General features: G+C 45.1%; 1 protein-coding gene and 1 non-coding gene across 13 annotated transcripts in view; both read right to left on the bottom strand.

Moving 5' to 3' along the window:
• The window catches only part of Mapkap1 (MAPK associated protein 1), a 216,558-nt gene that overhangs the window by 26,930 nt on the left and 166,953 nt on the right, over nucleotides 1–22,675 (bottom strand). For all 12 annotated transcript variants that reach the window (XM_075985951.1, XM_075985953.1, XM_075985950.1 and 9 more), the window contains one exon: nucleotides 15,936–16,076. In XM_075985951.1, the coding sequence (XP_075842066.1) occupies nucleotides 15,936–16,076 (141 nt within the window). The remainder of the gene's footprint in view (nucleotides 1–15,935; nucleotides 16,077–22,675) is intronic.
• LOC142858044 (U6atac minor spliceosomal RNA) lies at nucleotides 9,498–9,623 on the bottom strand. Its single transcript, XR_012911938.1, has one exon. It is a non-coding gene; the product is annotated as a U6atac minor spliceosomal RNA (small nuclear RNA).

The following is a 22,675-nucleotide window of genomic DNA, read 5'->3' as shown; positions in this document are numbered from 1 at the left end:
ATTTTACATTAAAAATAGAAGGGAGGGGGCAGAACTTTCCTCTGTGACACAAATAATTTCTCCAGTAACATTTAAGGGAAGCCACAGGGGGAGCAAAAGGTCTTTACACAAAACCTCTGAATTCAAATCTCAAAGCCTGCCTTTCAGGTGGGGGTGGTCCTCTCCTCTCTGTTGAGGGAGAGGCTGCAGCATTTTCTCTGCTAGACAATGACCAGGAACAAATGAGGTGCAAGGGTCCATTGGAGGTGCCCTCTGGGTATTTCTGAGATGACATGGTCTGTCTAACACACCGAATCTAGTCTAGAAGTCTTCTTTTGCTGAAAGGAGAAATCTGTTCATGGAGTGAGATGTAAACCTTTCATGTGTGTTCTGGAGTGAGCCCCACAGGGAGTCTTAAAAGTAATTAATTTTTAGGTGGTCATAATTTAAGGCCAGGGTCAAAGTGGGGGAAAAAAAGTCAAGATTAACAACAACAACAACAACAACAAAAACCCTGAAAAATCAGTTGTACATACATAAAAAGACAAGCAGGGCTTTTGAGAAAGATTATCTCAAAAGAGGATAAAACCCCACCCAAACCCAGCTCAGTTAATAACCCCACCCCCAACGAAAACACAGACACACACGACACCATAGCCTGGCAGCAAATTTAAATGTAAAAAAGAAATGAAAATAAATACAATCTCCATTTTTGGATTTTGCTCCCCCCCCCCAAGTCCATTGTAATGTTTTGTGAGTAGATTTATTCCAAAACCAGTTAGACAAAGGAAGAAGGCTATGTGCTGATGGTGGGTACCGAGGAGATGTGCGGGGATGGCTGTTAGATTGGTAGAGCCCAGCAATTATTTTTATTTATTTATTTTATTTTATTAACCCAATGCTGGGTTTGCACTGGACATATTTCAATTAGGCATAAGTGTCCTAAGTCCAACTGACTCTGGATCTCAGGGATGGAGGATTTCAGAAGCTGAGAAGCTATCAGGAGCCCAATTTGATTACATTTCACTTGAAATAGATTATGACTATTCCAAGATACTCCAGCCTCCAGTTTGGTCATCAATTGCTAAGGATCTGGACATCTGTATAGTTATCTGAAAGGAGACAAGTACTTAAGCCACGGCAGTGGTAAGGAGGTGAGTGTTCACTGTGCACACTGTGACAATGGGGTGTGTGATCATGTGAGTGTATGCTGTGGCAATGGGGTGTGCATTCATGTGAGCAGGGTTTTCCCTCCTTATCTGCTTCTTATTTTGACATTTATAACAGTCAAAACGAACAAAGCAAAATAAATGTGCATATCTCTATGTGGAAATAAACCCTGCCCCACATTCCTCTTTCAGAAAGAAAGGAAAAAAATCACCACCAGACAAAGATGGTTAAAATTTTGTTCTAAGGCCACACAACTCCTGAAGCTGCAGTCAGTCAATACTGTTAATGTACCTTGTTAATTTGATAGGATTTGTCAGGTAACTCCACTGGAAAATTATATAAAACTGTTCCAGATGAAAAGATGATAGTGACATGAATTAAAGTGATAGAACAATAGTGGAATATAAACCAGAAATGACACCCAAAGTGGCTGTTGATTTATTGCCATACTGAGTTTGGTTCTGGGCTCCCATGTATATTAGTGCTACAAATCTGGGTCCATTTAGCAGAGGGATGCTCATACATACATCACCAGCTCCTGCTCCAAGCCAAGGTCACTCCCCATTGCATCAATCTTTTCAACAGAGCCTACTTCACAAAGCGGGACTCCTGTAACCATCTCAGATGTAACAGACTGCTCATCCTCTTTCATCTTTCTTTTATCATGTAAAGTACACTTTTAACTTCCATTATTTTTATCTGCAAATTGTTAGCACATAGTTCATCCATTACCTGCTGTATCTGCGCATCAGTTGCCTACACTCCACTTGGCCACAGAACCCTTTCCCAATGACACCCTTTCCTGAGGTTACTGCCACTGGTGCAGTTTGTGGAAGGGAACCCCAAGACTGCAGCTTGGGGATGGAGATATGGGAGGTGAATGCAAAAGGCTCAAGATGGGCAGACAGGTGGAGCATCATTTAAACAATTGGTGTGCTCCACAAGAGCAGCATGCACATGAGAGTTTCCTGAATTGAATCACATTTTCCCACTGACTTGGTTCCAGTGATACTCTGTCTTCATTCTGGATTGATCTGTAATTGGCAGGGGCTCCCAACACTTCAGTTTTAAGTTTCCGTGCCCTGCAGGCTTTCAGTCAGGTAGTTAATGATCTGTAAAACTCTTGCCTGCCTCGAGGAGTCACTATTTACAGGAACCTGTAGGAGAATCATTCCTGAAGGGAAAAACCCTTTGTGCACTAAATAACCTCACAATGGGGAATTGTGACTCTCTATGCTTCTTAAAGCTGAGTGAAGCCCCACAGACTTGGCTGTTCCTACTGGACAAGTGCAAGCAGGCTGGGAGGGCCTGTGGCAGTCTAAGGAGGGCCCTACCTCGATGAGCACATCTAAGTCTGGAGGCAAATGGAGACCTCTGGGAGCCCAAACATTTTTTATTTTTTAAATTTCTTTTTTGGTTGGAAGGCTGGAGGCTTGCTGCAGGGAAGCGGGTTAGAAGGTTTACTCCAGGCTGTGGATAAAGATGCTAGAGCTAGGATGCAGTATGTGGGGGCTATGGGACCTAGGCTGGTGGGACTCTGATCAGGGAAGTCAATCAGTGCATCTGGACCCACTTGCCACAGCAGCCTTTGAAGTGCGCAAAGGAGGAGGCGGGGCCAGAGCAGCAGGGCTTCCTTGAGACTGCAGAGCCCAAAGAAGACTGCTGCTGCTCCGTTCTCAGTGGCTCACCATCCTAAGGCTACAGTCCAGGCCTCTGGCAAAGGTTTGACCCCGGCAGGCTCCAGGAATCATGTGGAACAGTGTCCCTAGGCCCAGCAGGCATGCCACTGTCACACACATCATTCATGACATATCCACAGCAGATTAACACACTGAGCGCTAAGTGTCCACCAGGTGCTTTCAAGGCCCGAGAGTCTATGTGTACTCCAGCAGCCAGCCCCATGAAGTGGCCTCTCTGCTCATTCTATTTTATAGATAAGGAAATAGAAACACAGAAAGGCTAAGAACCTGTCAAGATCACACAACTCACAAGTGGCCTGGGATCTGAAGTCAGAAGACTTGTGTCAGAGACCATCCTCTCAGGCACTACACTGGTCAGTAGAAACTGCTGGCTTCTATATTGTGATATTTACTGAGGGATCGGGGTCTTTGATGACGTCAGAGAGCTTGGAAGTAGGAAAGTTCAAATCCAGAACTGTCTGGTTCCCAGATGGCGCTCATGGGCTGTTCAGATTTGAGTCAAGAAGACACAGAGAAAAACTCTGCCCAAGCAGCCTTGCAGCCCTCCCTTCTTTACTTTCACCAGGGTATACGAAAATGTTCAGATGTCAAACAAATGCCCAGTTTCTACTGACCAGTGTAGTGCCCATATTTGGCAAGCCAGCACAACATCTAATCACTGTTCTTTCTTCTGACTTTTGTGCTCATGCACACTCTGTGTCTTCCCTCCCTTCCTTCCTCCCTCCCTCCCTCCCCTTCTCTCTCTCTGGTTTTTCTTTTTTCTTTTTATTTATTTATTATGTATACAGTATTTATTCTGTCTGCTTGTATGTCTGCAGGCCAGAAGAGGTCACCAGACCCCATTACAGATGGTTGTGAGCCACCATATGGTTGCTGGGAAATTGAACTCAGGACCTTTGGAAAAGCAGGCAATGCTCTTAACCACTGAGCCATCTCTCCAGCCCTCTCTCTGTTTTTTTAAGACAGGGTTTCTCTGTGTGTCCTGGCTGTCCTTGAACTCACAGATAACAGTCTGTTTCCACCTCCTGAGTGCTGGGATTAAAGGCATGTGCCACCACTACCCAGTTTGTGCATGCTTTTCATATGTAAAGATTTTGTGTGATATCTCTGGGACACGCAGAGGGACTCATTAAGATGTCATTTTTAACACATACTCTCAATCAACTCAAATTATAAACATATGAAGAAAGAAGGGACGTGGACCTTCATTAAATACACATTTCTTCAAACTGAATAGTTACATTAAGGAGTAACACACCCATGATGAAATACAGCATAACCAAGGAAAATCAGGCCAGAAGAGAAGTGTGACTTAAAAAGTTCTTATGTCACACTACTGATGGAGGAAGGTCATTGGTTAAAAAAATAAAGAAACTGCTTGGCTGGCCCTCATAGGTTAAAACATAGGTGGGAGGAGTAAACAGAACAGAATGCTGGGAGGAAGAGGAAGTGAGCTCAGACTCGACAGCTCTCCTCTCGGGAGCAGACGCCTCAGAGAGACGCCATGCCCCGCTCCCAGGCAGACACACGCGATGAAGCTCTGACCTAGAATCTTCCCGGTAAGACCGGTGCTCACAGATTATTAGAGATGGGTTAATTGGGATATCAGAATTAGCCAGTAACGGCTAGAGCTAAAGGGCCAAGCAGTGTTTAAATGAATACAGTGTCCGTGTAATTATTTCGGGGCATAAGCTAGCAGGCGGCTGGGGTGCTGGGGACGCAGCCCCGCCGCTCATATTACTACAACACTACCAAATGAAATAGGAAAGAAAAAATATTTATATAGGGTTAGCAAAGTGCTCAGTGGTAGAGTACTTGCCTGACATGCACAAGGGCCCGGACTCCCTCCCCAGAACGGTGTGTGTGTGTTTCCAGAAAAGATCTCAAAGGCTCCATTCTAAACATTGAGTTAATTCTGGTTAGCAGGAGATTCTGTTCTTTACCAGTGCTGAAGTATGTACCCAACAATATGTATGTTTTTAAATTTTTAATGTTATGTGTATGGGCATTTTGCCCACATGTATGTCTATGAACTTGCAAACATGTGTGACTGGTGCCTGCAGAGGTCAGAAGAGGGCCCTGGATCCCCTGGAGCTGGAGTTACAGGCAGTTGTTAGCAGATATGTGGATATTGGGAATCGAATGGGGGTACTCTGGAAGAGCAGCCGATGCTTTTAATTCTGAGTCATCTCTCCAGTCCCCAAAAGTATTTTCATCCATCCATCCATCCATCCATCCATCCACCCACCCACCCACCCACCCACCCACCCACCCACCCACCCACCCACCCACCTACCTACCTACCTACCTACCTACCTACCTACCTACCTACCTACTTTGTGGTGCTGGAAACGGAATTCAGATCTCAGGCTTGCCACCTGGGAAAACACTTTTATTGCTGAGTTATGTCCCTGTATTTTAACAAAATAATCACTGTTTTAAAATTTTAAAGTTAACTTTTCCCCCTACCATTTCTATTTCACAATTTGTTTTTCGTCCCCAACATGTCTGTAGTGACTGTGAGGTGACCCTAAAGTGGAGAACAATTCCACCCACAAGCTCTCCTGTACCCAAGGGGCTGAGGTGCTGGGAAGGCTCCTCTGGACTCTGCCACATGCAGCCTCCTGCCACTGTCACAAAGGTGTCCAGAGCTTTCGCAGTCTCAGTCATGGCAGGTAAAGAGGGAGAGCACAGGGCTGGCCTGGAGTGGCCAGGGTCAGCCCTTCCCTCACAAGTGTGGGAGGCCATTTGTCTTCTTTACCAGCTCTCCTCCCCTACTCACTTATCCGTCGCCATCCGTCATGACCTTTTCATGCTCCTACACTGACAGCTTCCAGATACAGTGAGTCAAACTTCACTGGAAGCAAACTATCACGCCAACTGTCAAAGGCAGAAAACATGGCCTGATTGCTGTCCTACATCAACGCCAGCATATAAATCCTTCCTTAACAAGACAGCTCAAAATAAACAAAGCACAACTCTAATGCAGCTACAACTCTCCAGGGAAACAGTTTGTCCAAGGAGTTATTATGAGGGGACCCACATCTGTTCTAACTAACCAAAATATTTCCATAAAAGGAAATTAGCACTGTATATCATCATCCAGAGGACCCCCTTTGGGAAGCCCCCACCCCAGGTCCTTCTGTGTATATCGGGTCATCGAGCACCTCTATCTCTGAAGGCAGCAGGAGCCTGGTTACATTTAAGGCTACATTTAAAGGCAGCAGTGCTAAGTGGTTAGGGCCAGGAACTCTGAAAGTCCTAAGTTCAAGCTTTAGCACTGCTCCTTTAAGCTTTGAGCCTGGGCAAACTGGGAAAGGATGCACAAGATGCTGACTCACATCCTTGGGGCTTGTGAGAACTATATGAGTTACTTTCTATTGTCTGATAAAGACCATGACTAAAAGCAATTTAGGGAGGAAAGGGTTTATCTATCTGGCTTACTGTCTCAACCACAGTCATCATTGTAGGAAGCCAAATCAAGAACTCAAATGGGAGGAACCTGGAGGCAGAAACTGAAGCAGAGACCATGGAGGAATGCTGCTTACTAGCCTGCTCCTTCTGGCTTGCTCACTTGCTTTCTTATACAACGTTGGACCACTTGACTAGGGATGACATCTCCCATAGTGGGCTGGGACATCTCACATCAATTATCAAGAAAATGCCCCCCCCCCCCAGACTTGCCTACAGACCAATCTTATAGAGGTGTTTTCTCAACTGGGGTTCCTTCTTCCCAAATGACTCTATCTAACCATCACAAGTCACCAGAGCTATAGGCTACAGCTATGTTTAATAGTGTCAGGAGCTGGGCATGGGCTGGGACTAGGTGGTCAGGGAGCCAAGGAAGGATGCGATCAAGTATGTGCCTGGCCCTAGGCCTGGGTACCTGGGACCTGCTTTGTGTTAGTCTTGAAAGCACAAAAATGTAGAATGCCTGTCCAGCCAGGCAGTTCAACCTGTCTATCACTGTGGATCCTTCCAATAACCTCTAGCACCACGCTTTGTGGCACAAACCTTCCTGTAACCTCGAAAACTTCCATTCGGAGTTGGAAGAAATTTCTCTGACCTGGAGGGTTACGACACTCATGTTAGGGAATGGCCACCTGCGAGGTATCCAGGTTATTCATTTAGACCAGGATTTTGGGGAGTATATTCCATACTGTTGTTATCTTGAATAAAGAAACTTCTTTTTCCATGATCCTGAGATTCCCCTTTTATAAATGGGGTAACAAAAGTGTCAACTCCTTGGATGTCAGGGGGATGGAGCAGTACAGCAATTCAAATGCTCATCTTGCATTGCTGTAGGAAATTCAAGTCATTACTACAGTTCTTAAAGATGAACCCAGACTCAGAGGGGGAGAGCCAGTTTCCTTCAATTGTGTGACACCTGGTATATCAACAACACCCCAGGGCAGGATCTATGTCCTGGAGGAGTTGGCCAACACAAACTGGACTCAAGGGGCTTTTATAAGAGAGAGAAACAGAAAGAGAGCGAGAGTGAGAGAGAGAGGGCACGCTCATGGGAGAGCAAACATGAAGCGAAGCTAGTGGGAAAGATCTGGAAGGATTTGAGGGAAGGAGTGAATATGATCAAAATACATTGTGTGTATGTACTATATAATATATAGAAAATAAAAAATTAATAGCAAAAACAGATGAACCCAAGAAAGGTAAAAAGTTAGTAAACTACAAAACTGGGATCAAGACCGTACCAGAAAGCAGTTTCCATTGTCTCTGAGGAAACACACTGTAACAGACACACTTAAAATGCCTCTAGGGAAAAGAGGCATTATTTTGGTAACACGGCAGCATTCGCCATTCCATACTCAGTGGATATTCTGAGTTGCTGGTTATTGGCTTATACAGGAGTGGGGTTTATGCATCAATTTCTTATGACTTTGAATCTGAGACTACAAAGCCCACTATTGTCAAATCCTGGAGCAGTTTTTGATCCAGTTCCACAAGCTTCTTGTCTTTAGGTTACACAGAGCCGGGGAGCCCAGAAAAGCCCTCTGGGAGTGCCAATGAACAACTCTTGACCAGAGTGGATTTTGCTGAATATATGTGGCAATCGATAGCATTACAGAGCAGTCAGAGAAGTCTTTGAGACTTGTCTGAATTTACACACAGGATCAGACACACAGGCTGTTTGGGTTTAATGAGACCTCAGAGATCACCCTATCTGGGGTTTTTATTCTCCACAGAAAGTCACCAAGGCTCAGAGCTAGGGACATGACTTGTTTGATGTCATCCTATAATGACAGAGCTGCAACCATAATTCATTTCTCCATACTACCAGGCCAGGGCTTAACAGACAAGCACTCCTGCCACACACGGGTGGACTACATCACAGTATAAAAAGCACCCTTAAACAATATGCTAGGCACTCAAAACAGGAGCAAATCATGTGGAGGCACAAGTCAGTGTAGCCTGAAGAGCACTGCTTCCTTGGAACTAGGAGGGTATTGGCTGCAGGCTCACTGGCTCTACTTAAGGAGCTCATCATCTCAAAGCATTGGGGCACCTCAGTCAAAAGCTGACAGCTCCAGTGTGTGGTGACACACCTGGTGACAGGTAAGTGCCCAGCTAGACTGTTGACCTGGTCCCAGCCAGCACAACAGCATTTACCACAGGGCTGGGCACCAGAGAGGACCCTTTCCAGGGGACCTGAGGCTGTACACGCTCAGCAGTGCTCTCTGTGAGTGGAAGGCACTCCAGCACTGGACACTCTATGGTAAGACTTCAAGGAGAGCCCTTGAAGTCTGCTGGGAAGGACTGACCTTTCCCAGTACTGTTTTGCACACTGCCAGAGGGGTGGGGAAAGCTGGTTCTCCCACGGATAGGCCCCTATCCTACTGTAGTTTGAACACCAAGAACAGGGAATGAATCAAGGGCAGTCTGGGGGTAGGGTAGGGAAAGGAACTCTCTGGAATTCTACTCCAGCTCCTTCTACTGTGATGATTGTGCACAATCTCCATTTTTCCAATGTTCAATTCCTTCTCAGTCACCCAAGGAACCCCAGATTGCTGGATAGGAATTCTCCAAAGGGAGGCTCTGGGAGAGGACTTGGAGAAGATAAGCAGTTGACAAATGCTGACACCTGCTGTCATCAGACACTGTGTTAATAAGCTCTAGTGTAGAGGGTTTCCGGAGGCCACCATCATAGTTCTGACCTGTTTTCATCAGTTTTAAATTCAACACTGGATTTTGTCTGTCACACTGAAGAGGCCAATCACTGAGCAGCAGAACTGCCACTGTTGAACTAAGTGACCCATGGATGTGGAGTCAGATAGGGTAGACGTTCCCCAGTGACCTGGAATAGGGAATGACACCTCTTTAGAATCAGCAAAGGGCCAGAAACAGGGAGGCTCAGTTACTTCTTGAGCACACAAATTCTTTACTTCACAAGTACCTGATTAAAAACCACAGAAAAGCATGTCTTGTTCACACGGCCACCCAGAACTACTAACACCATATGGTCCAAGGAGAAATAAAGACCTGGCTACAGTCGCCTGTTCTCACTGGCTGCTCTTGTGTTGCTAACATGCATCTTAAATGTGCCTATTACATGGCTAAAAACATTGAAGTAAAGCTTTCTTTGAGTTCTTGCTTGTGGTTTCTTTCTTTTTTAAATGTAATTTGTTTACTGATAAACAGTGGTTAGATGTCACGACGTCGGTGGCAATGCCTTAACCGTATGCGTGTTGTTAGGCCCAAGGGCCTCTTCCATCCTTGTGAAGGGGAGTGTTAACCTTCTCTTCTTTCATACAACACTTGCTTGTAGCTTCTAACTAGAAAATGAAGTAACAGCTGGGTGGATTAACCCATCTTTTTCGTGATGTGAGAAGGGTCTACAATGACAGATGACAAAGGAGGCAAGTTAGCACAAGTGGCTCAGCTACCACATGACCTGGTCTGAGACTGCTGAGAAAATCAGAATTGAATTCTGTGAGGTTGTACTTTCTAAATATGGCAATTATGATACTTTGAGCACAGCCCATGTCCCCCACCCCCATATACCCCGGGGGGTTATTCTGAGCCAAGGACAGAGTTACAGAGTTACATGGTTAGGGTTATAATTCTGTGTTGTATAGTGAGCAACATTATTATGGCGGTATCTTGGCCTACTGCCTTGTTTCACCTTAATTTCTGTGTAGTCTTTCTCCTTGTGCCACAAAAAATACTTAGGGATAGCGTACTATAAGCTTCCTAGATCACTGCTGGCACTCAGTCCCCTTTTGAGGCAGGGTTTCTCTGTGTAGCCCTGGCTGTCCTGAAACTTACTCTGTAGACCAGGCTGGCTTTGAACTCAGAGACTCATCTGCCTCAGCCTCCTAAGATTAAGGTATGCACCACCATGCCCGGCTAGCATCTGACCCTTTTTTAATTTCAGTGTCTACAAGTCTACTTACCCCTACCAGTTCTGGCACACAGAACCCTGCCCACAGGAGATTAATGGAAGTGTCTCAATTTGGCCTAAGTGCAGGCAAGGTCCTGACTTAAGGGCACCTGAATTTTCAGGCTTGCCAGGAGGGGAAGGAGATGAAACATTCTCAGAACGTTTTACAGAAACAGCCACAGTGAGGATCAGGTCTACACAAGAAGTGTGGGAGCTGACACTCTCAGCCACCCCAGAGCCAGGAAGGATCAGAGGGAAAGGTGTTCACAGGGTCTTTCTCTGTGCAAGTCAGGCAGGGAATGGCTGAGGCATCTCTGGTGCTACAGCTGGAGTTCGGTGTTTGGCACTGGGCTTCTGTCCCAGTTCCCTAGAAACCCTACTGTGTATTCTGGTGACTGAATGGGAGGTAAAGCAAGCTAGTAGCTATTAAATAATAGCTACATGTTTCTCGCATGCTGCATTATCTCATTAAATCCTTCAAGCCTCAGTTTTCTCAGTCAGGAAATGGGGCTACGATGCTGATGTACCAAGTAGATTAAATGGGGTAGCAAGGGTGGTCTGTAAGCTGTGAACTGTTACTGAACTTGAGTATCAGCACAGCGAGGGCTTGCATCCAGGGAAGGTCCCTACACTCAGTTTCCTCAGGTAAACTGTGGCTATGTCAGATAACAGTTCTGTGAGTCCAACTATTAATACACACAGTCTGGCTATCAAAGTGCCAGGTATATATTAAACACAAGCTAACTGAGAGCCGCCTCTAACTTACTGATAGTTCACTACAATTGGTCAACATTATCATAGTGTTAGGGCTAGAACTAAGGGCTCATTAACAGGCAAGTGTTCCTTCTTGAGCTGCATTCCTAGTCTGATTTTTTTTTTGGTTCTTTTGTATTTGTGTGTGTGTGTGCGCGCGCGCACGTGTGCTTAGAAACATGTGCATGTGTGTGCATATTCATGTGGAAGCTGGAGGTCAATGCAAGATGCTTTCCTCAATCACTTTCCACCTTTGTTTTTGAACCTGGAGCTCCCCAGTGCAGCTTGACTGGCACAGCAAGCCCCATGCATCCTTCTATCTCTGCCTCCCCAGCACTGTGATTATATACACATACCACTGTAACCTGGCTTTTACATGGGTGCTGGGTATTGAGCTTAGGTCCTCAATGTTTGTGTGCAGGCACTATACAAACTGAGCCATCTCCCATTCACTCTTGCCAATATCTTAAAAGTTAGACTTTTGTCATGGGTTTTATTTATAGACTCCACTAGTGCTTCAGTCATAGATTGGTAGAAAACTGAATTACATTTGAGTCTTACAGGGCAAAGTCTGGTGCCTTTCATCCCCTGGCTTTCTTAGAAGCAAATGGCAGATGGTAGCCAGAGTGTGGACCCCTTCTGCCCCATCAGAAGACAGGCAGCTGCAGCCGCAGGGCAGAGCCCCAGGTTTCCACCTTCTGCTATGTGGGCCTTTGTACCATGGATTCCAAGTGGATGGTGGCTCTCTGTGGGTAAGCAGGGATGCTGGGCAAATGCCGCAGATAGGCACTCAGCACAGGGCCAGAGGAAATCTCTAATCTGACTGACACAGGATGGATGAATGGGAAGACTCTCCATCAGTGTCAGGAGTGATCTGAAGCACCTAGCAGGTCAGGTGAACTAAAATAAATTATTTACTGATCTCAGAATGTAGCTGCTCATGTGAATACTTAAGAAGAGAGTGCTGTCTGATACCCTGACTGTCGGGAAAGAATTCCTGTTGTTGCAAGTGTGTTGTGACAGTTGAGGGGTTGTCATGTACTCTGTAAGGTGGGAGACTCAAATGCTAGACACTTGACCTACCTGGGAACAAACTTACTCATTACTCAAGGGCAGTTTATCTGACTGTCACAGAATTTCTTAGAAGTAACCAGTGAAGCTTCTGCTTTCGATGCCAAAGTTTGAGCTTAGTATCTAAGAGAAACAAACATTTTGACAGTTGTTTAGACACACCCCAGAGCCGAGTCTGTCCACCAGAGGGCACCATGTGCGCCACTGCAAGTATCCTGGAGCTGGGATCTCCCCAGCCTTACTTCAGAGAACTCCATTATGGAGAGGGACACGGGCAACACCAGCTTTATCCCTTTTTAGTCTCACAGGTATCTACTGTGGCCACAAGATTCGGAGAGGCATCTCCAAATCTGAGCAACTCAGTTTGGAGCAACTAAGAGAGGTGGCAAAAGGCAACATAGATAAGGACAAGCATCAGAGCTAGGCTAAGCTACTGTTTAGAATCAGCTTCTGTGGGCCAGATACTCCCTCACAACCCTAGAAGGAAAGTTTTTATAACACTGGCTTTATACATGGTAACAACTAAGGTCGAAGAGGGAGGGTGCCACTGCGGTACAGAGGGAGGAACCCAGGGCTGACTACAGAACCCTGCTCCTCCACAACAGACTCGTGTGGTCTTTCTGTCTTGGGATGAATCTCCAGGTCAGAATCAGGTGAATATAAGTTTGTCCTTTTGCCTTTGGAGAAGAATGGGAGGCAGGCCTGGGGTCTGTGGTCATTCCAGGCATTGCTTCTCACACTGCGGACAGAGCAGGGGGCCTCTGGAATATCCTGCTTGACCCTTGCCATGATGGCAGTTAGCAAGGATAGGATTTCCTAGAAAGAAGCCATCAGAAAAAGCAGACCCAGGGGCTGAGGAGGAAGCTCATTTGCTGTCTTCTGTACAAGCATAAATTTGACTCTCTGGAACCCATGTGAAAACTCTAAGTGTGGCAGCGCTGTATTCCTAGTGTTAGGAAGGTGGAAACAAAGAATTTCTGGACTGCTGGAGACCACAGCCAAGTTGGCAAGCTCCAGATTAAACGAGAGATCCTGTCTCAAAACAGGGTAGAGGAACAGCTGAGGATGGGTTTGCCAGGTGTGGCCATCACAGCCAGCACATCCAATTCAGTAATGGTACCCAGATGCGTATCCTGGGCACCTGGCAGTTCAAGTGCTATCCAGACCCAGTGGAGATGTCTGTCTGTCCTTCCAAAGGCGTTGGTGGTGACCTCTTACAGTCCCCAGCTCTTCCTACAGTTCCTGTGCTGCTCGACAGGTGTGTGGTTGCAGCACTCATTGCTGGGGACTTCATCATGATACAAATGTGGGAGACTGACCTCCTCTCGAGTGTTCCACATGGGCTAGATGCCTCAAATAACCTCAGGGCCTTCAGATACCAGCCTGTGTGAAGGTTAGAAGAGGATGCAGATCCCCTGGAATTGAATTTAAGATGGCTACAAGCCACAACATGGGTGTGGTCCTCTAGAAAAGCATGAATGATCTTAACCACTGAGCATCTCTCTAGCCTGAAAACAATATATGTATAGTACAAACACAGCAATTCATAACATGTAATAGTCTGCTCAGATCTGAGCTGAGGTGCCCATGTTGTTGGTATGAGATGGTGTGACACATGAATACTGCAGAGTACAGATGGCATTCATAACCAAGGTGGCAAGAAGATCCAACATGGCAAACCCCTCAGATTTATTACATCATGGTTTTTGAATCAGATCTTCTGAAATTTCCACATTCAGTTATGCAAACCCATGTGGGTCAGAGTCCACAGTGTAAGGAAGCAGAGCTCTAGGAAAATATAGCTCCTCCAGAAACCACTCATGCCAACAAGGCTGTCTGGAGCATTTGAGGGGAGGCTGTCTTAGGGTTTTATTGCTGTGGAGAGACACAATGACCACAGCAATTATTATAAGGAAACATTTAATTGGGGCTGACTTACATTTCTGAGGTCTACTTCATTATCATCATAGTGGGAAGCATGGTGGTACACCAGCAGACATGGTGCTGGAGAGGTAGCCGAGAGTTCTACAGGCAGCAGAAGTGACACTGGGCCAAAGTTCGAGCGTCTGAAACCTCAAAGCCAACCCCCAGTGATACACTTCCTCCAACAAGGCCGCACTTTCTAACAGTATCACTCCCTATGGTGCCATTTGCATTCAAAGTACAGGCAGAAGTGGGTGGGGAGACACTGAACTGAGGACCTTGAGCAGGCCGTGAAAATGCTTTCATGCCAGCACTAGACACCTGCCTTCTTCCAGGGCAGCCTTTACATTTTCTCTCTATGAGAGACATCAGAAACGAACACTCCTAGTTCGTACAGCACTCAGCAATTTTATGTTCCTAAGTTTGTTGTTGAGATACGGCTGAGCTCCTGGAACAGGGCAGAACTAAGGCTCAGAAAGACAGGGAACCTGGTTTAAGGTTACACGGCAGCTAGTGAGGGAGCCATAGCCTTAAGCCAGTTGAGGCTTAGCTGCCTATCTCTTAACCACGAAGCTGAACATTCAGTATATGGCAAGTTCCTGTCAACAAAACTGGAAAGGGGCCTGGGAAAATGACTCAGTTGGTAAAATGTGTGTAATAACAGCCTTGACTTCGGATTCCAAGAACTCAAGTAAAAGGCCAGTGGGGTGTCGGAGACAGGACCCTGGGACTTGCTGGTCAACCAGTCTAGCCAAATTGGTGAGCTCAGGGTTAGTCAGAGACGCTGTCTCGAAAGATAAGATAGAGAGCAACTGAAGGAAGACACCTGAGCTCTACAGGTGGGCAGATCTGCACACACACATACATATTATGATAGAATACTAGCTTTTTGAAGCTAGATTCAAATTAATGACAATATCAGAAATATAAGAAATATAAACTTAAGCCGGGCGGTGGTGGCGCACGCCTTTAATCCCAGCACTTGGGAGGTAAATCTCTGTGAGTTCGAGACCAGCCTGGTCTACAAGAGCTAGTTCCAGGACAGGTTCCAAAGCCACAGAGAAACCCTGTCTCGAAAAGCTTAAAAAAAAAAAAGAAATATAAACTTAGCAGTGTTAGAATTAGATTCAATCTTTATCCCCTTGTGCAATAGGCAAACAAGGCTCTACAGGAGAGAGATATGGCAGGGTAACAAATCAACTCCCTTGCTATGTGAGCGTGGTGCCCTCCCAGCTTCTCCTCTCCCCATGCATGAGATCTTTGTTAGTGGGCAGAAGATACGAGCTGGTCAGACCTGGGTTCCACATGACAGTACCACCAGCCTGTGTGAGTTGGTCATGAGGCTATCTCTGCCCTTCATCATCACCTCTGTCAAGTGGGATAGCAAAAACTGCCACCTTCTAGGCAGTAAAGAGTACGAGGGAAGCAGTGAGCAGTGATGCAGACACAGTGGACACCTAGATAATGCAGCCCTGATGATGTAGTAATATCATGTTGACTATTAAGGTAAATTTTCTATTCCTGTTAGGATTAAGTAAAAGCAGAAATTTAGTGCTTAATAAGAACAAATCAAGCTCAGACATTTGTTGAAACCAAGTATTGGATTTTTCTAGTGAGACCCAAATATAACCTCTAAGATCACTGTGAAGCTTCCTAAACATGGAAGCTATGAACTGGGGAATAAGGACAGGTCTCCTGTAGGATCCCAAGAGGACCAGGACCAGAGGAGTCACGAAACTTCCCACAGGTCCATCAGTTTGCAGATAGTCTCAAGTGAGTTCTCTTTCAAAAAGAAGAAAAGACAGAGCCCTCGGATGGGAAAAGGACATGCTTTAAATTTCGTTGTTTAACATTTCCTCAGAAAACAAATTATCTTTACTCATCCAGGTCACATAAAAGTTGCATGCCATTTCTTCCCCTGCATCTCCACACACACTCACCTAACTGCACATCAGTTGTGAACCGTAGTCTGTGGATCATGCTGACTTTGAATGACTTGTAATGGTGGCTGCTAAGCATATCCTGTACTGTGGCGATGTCAATTTGTGAATCCTCCTCAAAAACTCCGTCTGCCCTTGAACCTAGGGAGGAAAAAACAGTTTAACACATAAAGATACATGAGGCTTGGCAAATGGTGTCTGCTTAAAATGCTTTGGGATAAATTAAAATAATACGGGCTATTTAATTTGGAGGAGAAAAGGCTGAGCGATGACTTAATAATGCCATTCCAGTAAACAGAGAATGCTAACGTATTAATCATTCAACAGTTAATTCCACAAACACTGCCTATTCCAAGGCAGGCCCTTGGCTGGGCAGTGGGAGAAAAGAATGGCAGCATCCTGCTCACACTCTCAGGCAGCGTGGTCTCCATTGCGCTGGTCAAAATCTGGGAGTGTGGTGATTATGGACATCACCCATGCTCCTTGAAGAACCCTGCCCCTTCCAAATCCCTAACCTGTCTGTCTGCTTAGCAGCCCTTGCCATGGTTGAGAGCTTCCCCTGCCAGGGGCCTCTCGCGGGCCTTCGGATTGCGGGGCTGCCTCTATGATCTGGTCACAAGACCTTCTGGTCACTCACACCATGTGACATGACATGGGTGACAAAGCCTGGTGCTCTACAGCGTTCTCTGGATCTCAGGCCCCTTCAGTGAAGTCCTTTCTCCAGCCAGCAGTGAAAGCAGGCCAGCTTAAGTGACTGAAGAGTTTTCCAATCTCTTACCAGTCTTCATAATGCCTATCTCAGATCCTCCCAACCGCTGCAGACTGCTCCTAGGTTCGAGGTTCCATTAAGCAAAGGCAAACCAATGCCAGTTCCCAGAGTCTGAAGCGCAGTTGCTGGGTCTTGTTTGTGGCCTACACTACTCCTTCAGGTACCTCAGAACAGCCAAAATCTTTCCCTTCCCCAGGCTAGCACAGACTTGACCACTTCCATGAAATCTATTTTAGTGGCTCTGACACACATCTACAATAGCTGGTATATACTGGATCAGAGCTGAGCAGACCTGGTTCAACTCCCATCTCATCTGCTGTATGATCTTAGGTGAGTGACTACCTCTGTGAATTTGTCTTTGACATTCATAGAACATCAAAATTCATGTAAAGATTCTAATATATAAAATGACTAACGGTATCCAGAGGGGCTCAGACTCAGCCTTGTCCTACGAGTGCTTGGTGGCTGCTCTGTCCTAACGTGGGAGTTTCACAAAGGCCAGGGAAGTTTCTTACTTATCTTTATGCTTTCTCCTGAGAACAGCACAGGCAAATGGTGTGCTCACACCAAACTTCTAAATCAATAATGGGCAGTGTGTTACCCGTGTCAGTCATGATGTCAAGTACTTTATTCAGGTTAAACCTCATGACAACATGGAGGGTTCTGGAATTTTCCATCTCAAACCGATGGGAAGTTAAGGCATATCCCAAGGCCACACTAAATAAAGGCAAACCACAGGCAAATGTCCAGAATTCCTTCAGACAGAGTTTGTGGGAGCAAAAGTACTAACTAGCTTTGGGTATCTTCACAGCCTGACAACTCCATGCTTTTCTTTGCCTTCAGGCTGACTTTTTAAATAAGTCTGTTTCTCTTCTTTTACACTGAACTCAGTTCTTAGCAAGTGTATGTTTTGTTTCCAAACACTATGGTCTTTCATATGAAAAATACAGCCTTGTGTTAGGCTGTTCCCATGGGAAGGATGTGACACACCTTGGACACAGTCCTATTTTAGACCATACTGCACATGTCCTCATCCTCCATGCTCAGAGCGCCCTGCTCCCTGTCCTTTCCACTCTCCTTCCTATTCCTTCTCAAAAGCCTGGTCAAATGAGGCTCCAAGAAGGGAGATTTTCCTGACTCCAAGCCCCCAAATCTAGTATGGCTCCTGACACTGCATCTCTATCTTCTACAGGCCAGTGTCCACCAAGTCATCACCTATCTCTGCCTCCAGACTGTAAGCCACAGGAGGGCAGTCACCATGATCGCGATGTCCTCACTGCTGTGCGAACAAGGCTGGAGCCTAGTGCAAGTGCAGTGTGCGGCAGTGACTTAACCAGTATCCTACTGCAGGACTAACTGAGTGCCGCGCCCATGGCAAGAGCCATCTGTGGACTGGTTTCATTCTTTGAAGCACCAGTGATTTGGGACAGATCACGGCCCTCAATGTCTCCTCGGAAATGTGACATCAGAATGAAAACTGGGAGGAAAGTTTAGCATAGTCTTTTACTTTGTCAAAACTACATCTTAATAGAAACATAACTGCCAAAAAGTATTCATTTCTATCTTAGGATTTTTATACATGAAAATTATAAAGAAAACATTCTTTATTTCTTAAATACGAAAGTCCAACTCAGCCTTTTTTTTTTTTTTTTTACTGAGAACACCACATTAGATAGAGCTTAGCCCTGAGTTCTACAGCTTCTGGAACTGTAACTAATTGTTATTTTCTAAAAATTGCAGGTATTTGATTTGGAAAGAGTAATAGCTTATTATGTTAAAATGCCAATTACTAAAATAAAACAACAACAACAAAACCCCATACTTAAGATTTTTACATTTTATGATGTTGGATTAAAACCAATTTAAAAATTACTACACGTGACATACAATTTTTTACTGAGCAATTTCAATGCCAGCTGCTAATAAAGCATCTTAGCTGTAAATGATAATTCAGATGCTTTTAGATAAAGTGGTGCATAAATACGGCTGAAAATTGATTTAGTTTCTTGCAGAAGCTGCTGAAGAAGGACGCGTTCTGTTTAATACATCAGCTAATGTGTCCTAAAAGCTCAAACAAGTGCCAGTTTTCATGACTAACTTTACTGTGGGAGATTAATGAAAACTTTATATTTTGCTGAAATGTTAATAATGGGCAGATGAGACGATAGGATTTTAGTCAGGGTCTTAAGCTATGGAATAACCAGCAAGGCTTATCAATTTCCTTCTATTAATTTTAGGCTTTCATAGCTGGAGCTGGTTCAACACTAATGCTTCACACATTGACCTTCTATTCTCTGCCAGGGTAAATTCACATCCCATTGAGGACTTAGGTTTCCTGATGCTTGAGTGAGTTCTAAGTCATGGCCCCTGTCAGGGGCATGCTGGCTCTTAAGATCAGGAAGGCACAGCATCAAGGGAACAGGGAAGGTGCTGTCCTGCATTCCCTCGTGTTCTGGCTGCTGAAGCAGCAGCTCCGAGCCCCATGGACAGTTTTCAGGTGGGCCCAGGAGTGCCACTGAGTGTTGGGTTTATCTGTGTGTACATGTGTCTGTCTCACCCATCCAGCAGTGCAGAGTATGAGAAGTACTGGGAGGAACTTATGACCCAGCTACAGAACACAAAGGAACAGAACCAGTAGACAAGTCCGGGGTATTAATAGCATCTGCAGTAGGCACTTTATCTCAAGTGAGCTACCTGAAGCAAAGCACTGATCAGAAAAATGCAGTGGATTAGTGTGTAAACCTTGCGTGTCTGTACCTTGGAGAAGGTGGAACCCAACCACAGATGCAAGATACTTGGTATTATGTCATTTGCATATGGAAATCATTATTGTACTATCAACTTCACAGTAAAACACTACTTCTGTTCAAGATGACATTTTATGTTCTCAAAGTGAAAAGTAGAGAGAACCAGAATGTCTAAAAAAACAAACACACAAAAACCCTCCCTAAATCATTAATGTAATTGAAATATAACCCTTTAGTATTTTGTTAAATTAGCAATTAAAAAGGTCACAAGCAATTAAATAAGACAAAAGCCACACTGTGTTCATATACATTAAAGCTGAACCAGATCTCCTCATGAGTGACAAGATAAATTATAATGGTGTCTTCAAAGACTTCACAGTACACTCTGTCAAAGTCAGGAGTGTTAATGTCTCTATGTGCTCTGCATTACCATAATGTATTGTGTCAAAACGCTCACGGTGCAGTAACTCAGGGCTGAATGTGACAGCTCACACTCTGGGGTGGGTCTCAGCAGTGACTTGGGCACCAGAGCACAGATGGACTGACAGTAAGGCTCTGGAAGAGTGCACCTAGGAAGGATCTGGGTACAACATAGAATCTTAGAGGAAGCAGACTAATTCCCTGGAAGAAAATCAGGAGGACCACAGAATGGAGTCTGTTCCCTGACTCAGGGGAAGAAAGGCCAAACAGGCTGGGGTGAGAAACACAAAGGGAAGCAGAGGAGGCAATAATGGGACCAAGTCCAAGGTGACCCTAGTTCCTACAGTAAAGAAGAAAGAGTGGGTGCTGTGAAGACAGACCATGGCTATAAAGCCAGATGTACATTAACATCCTAGCTTTTGGCCACTCATTATGGATTTACAACACGTGGGATAGGATCACCAGACACTGGAGTCTGTGTGTTTCTTTGCCATTTTCATTCTTCTCCTCCTCTCAGGCTGTGCTAAAAGCTGTTCCTACATCTATCTGCATGCCCACCCCCTTGACCCCAGGACAAGAAAATGTGGCTAGAACAGTGAATTCAAACTCAGAGATCCTCCAAGTCTAGGTCTGGGCCAGTGGTGGGCACATCTACCTCCAAGCTCCCCTCAGGCCCCAAGGTCCTATACTGTTTTCATAGTAACAGTAAAACATTTTTTGCCTTTTACCCTTATTCCCTTACAAGTGCACGTCGTAATAAGGAGTTCTGATTTCACGTTGCAATTAACCTTTAGGAAACTATCACTTGAATTTTGATATCAATGAAAATTAATACCAACGATTATGTGAAAAGGGTACGGAAATTCTCTCCTCTGTTTCAATAATGTATCTGTGTCAAGACAAATTTTCTTCCTATACTACAACCCAAACAGATATTGTAACGAACTGAGTACAGAAGCAGATATGAAGACCTAGAATATTCTATTAGCCAGACAGAAATGTGCAAAAACATACAACAGGACTGAGCTCCAGCTCAGGTGGCTAAGCATGTGCAAGGCCCTGGGCACACAAAAACCAGGACACCCCAGCACTGCATACACCAGGCATGGAAGTACACACCTGTAATCCTAGTACATGGAGGTCAAGATCAATACAAAAAGTTCAGGTCAGTCTGGGCTACAACACATGCTACCTCAGAGCTGGGGGCTGTGGGTGGGATAGGAGTGGGTGGGGAGAAGAGAAAGTATATCAGTGCTACTCTTCTCATTAAAATTTCAAAGAAAATCTGGTTATTTTTTCACAAAAATGTTTATGCTAACTGATCTACTCTTTCTAATGACTTAATAAACACAAATTTCTGTTTCTATTTCTAGAAATAGACAATACATTTTTTGTAGTTGTCAATATATTTTTATTAACCAGGTTGTGCATACACTTATAATGCCAGTATTTAGGGGCCTGGAACAAGAGGATTGAGAGTTACAGGCCAGCCTAAGTCACACTGTTCTCCCTGAAATTATACAGAAAACAAAAGTTCTCAAATCAAGATAATACACAATGACAAACAGTCTCCCTCCTTTTTGGTGCTGGGGATTGAATCCGAGGTCCTGAATGAAATAAACATCTGATCTGATTCCAAGTTTTACCCCCAGACCCACCTCACTAACTTTAAATTGTATAAAGGGGTTCCAACAGAAAAAGTTTGAGAGCTGCTGACTTTGTGGATGAATATGCCCTTCCTGTCCTTGGTGCCCATTTGGACACCATGATGGGACACAGAGGTGGAGTCAGGCCTGTGTGAACGTGCTGCACCCTGACAGCAAGCTCAGCTGAAAACGTCTACACACATATTCCAAGAGGAACAGTGTGCTCTCAGTGCTGAGAACCAAGGCTAACTACAATTCCCCACTTCAAAGAGTGTTTCATACACGTGATTTTATAGGCACCGAGGGAAACATTTAGAGGCACATAGCTTTCTTTCAAACAAGTAGGCACTAGTCATTAAGTCAAAGCTCAGATGAACTCATTATACGCTATTGGCATTTTTCCTGTATCCACAGAGCAAGCTACACAGGACTTTCAAGTTCACCCCCTGGCTCAGTGGGTCTCAGACCAAGACTAACAGGCCTAGTCTAGTGTAAGCTAAAGCAACTTCCATTTCCTGTAAAAATCCCTAGAACCCAACCAGAAGGCAAATGTCCTCTGCTACATCCTCACCTTTCAGGTTCTCATGACACAACCCTGACGACCTGTTCGTTCCAACCCACAAACAACACCACGGAGTAGATGTTATTAGGCCAGTGAAGAGACTGAGGACGCAGGGTTCTCGGGTGATGAGAAAGGAGTAGGAATTCTGAGAAAAAAGATGAGAAAACAAGGAAGTACACAGAGTAAGGGACTCTTTAGAAAAGAGCGAGTGCTTGCCTTTGGCTAGAGAAGAGAAGGAGAAGGGGAAGAGGTGAGAGGAAAAAGGTGAAAGGGGAGAAGGACAGGGGCAGGAGAGGAGAGAGTCTAAAGGCAGGGAGTTCTGGCACGCAGAAAAACACTGCTGCGCAGAGAACCGACTGGAGAAGGGAAAACAAACTATGGCCCCCACCATGCTATCTCAAAGTTTTGCAATCCTGTTCACTACCCACCCCTTGCTTTAGACAAGTTGGTCTCTGCTCAGATTGTACCATCTGGCCAGGGCATCCTTTCCTTTTCAAAATGTTTATGCTTCAAAGTCTAGTTTAACAGAACTGTCCTTGGTTTCTCTCTTGTAACCTACAGTTCTCTGGGGAAAGCTCTCGTTGAGACTATTCCAC

Source organism: Microtus pennsylvanicus, chromosome 9 (assembly GCF_037038515.1).
Source record: "Microtus pennsylvanicus isolate mMicPen1 chromosome 9, mMicPen1.hap1, whole genome shotgun sequence".
NCBI classification, from domain to species: domain Eukaryota; kingdom Metazoa; phylum Chordata; class Mammalia; order Rodentia; family Cricetidae; genus Microtus; species Microtus pennsylvanicus.
This window is presented reverse-complemented; position numbering and strand designations above follow the sequence as displayed.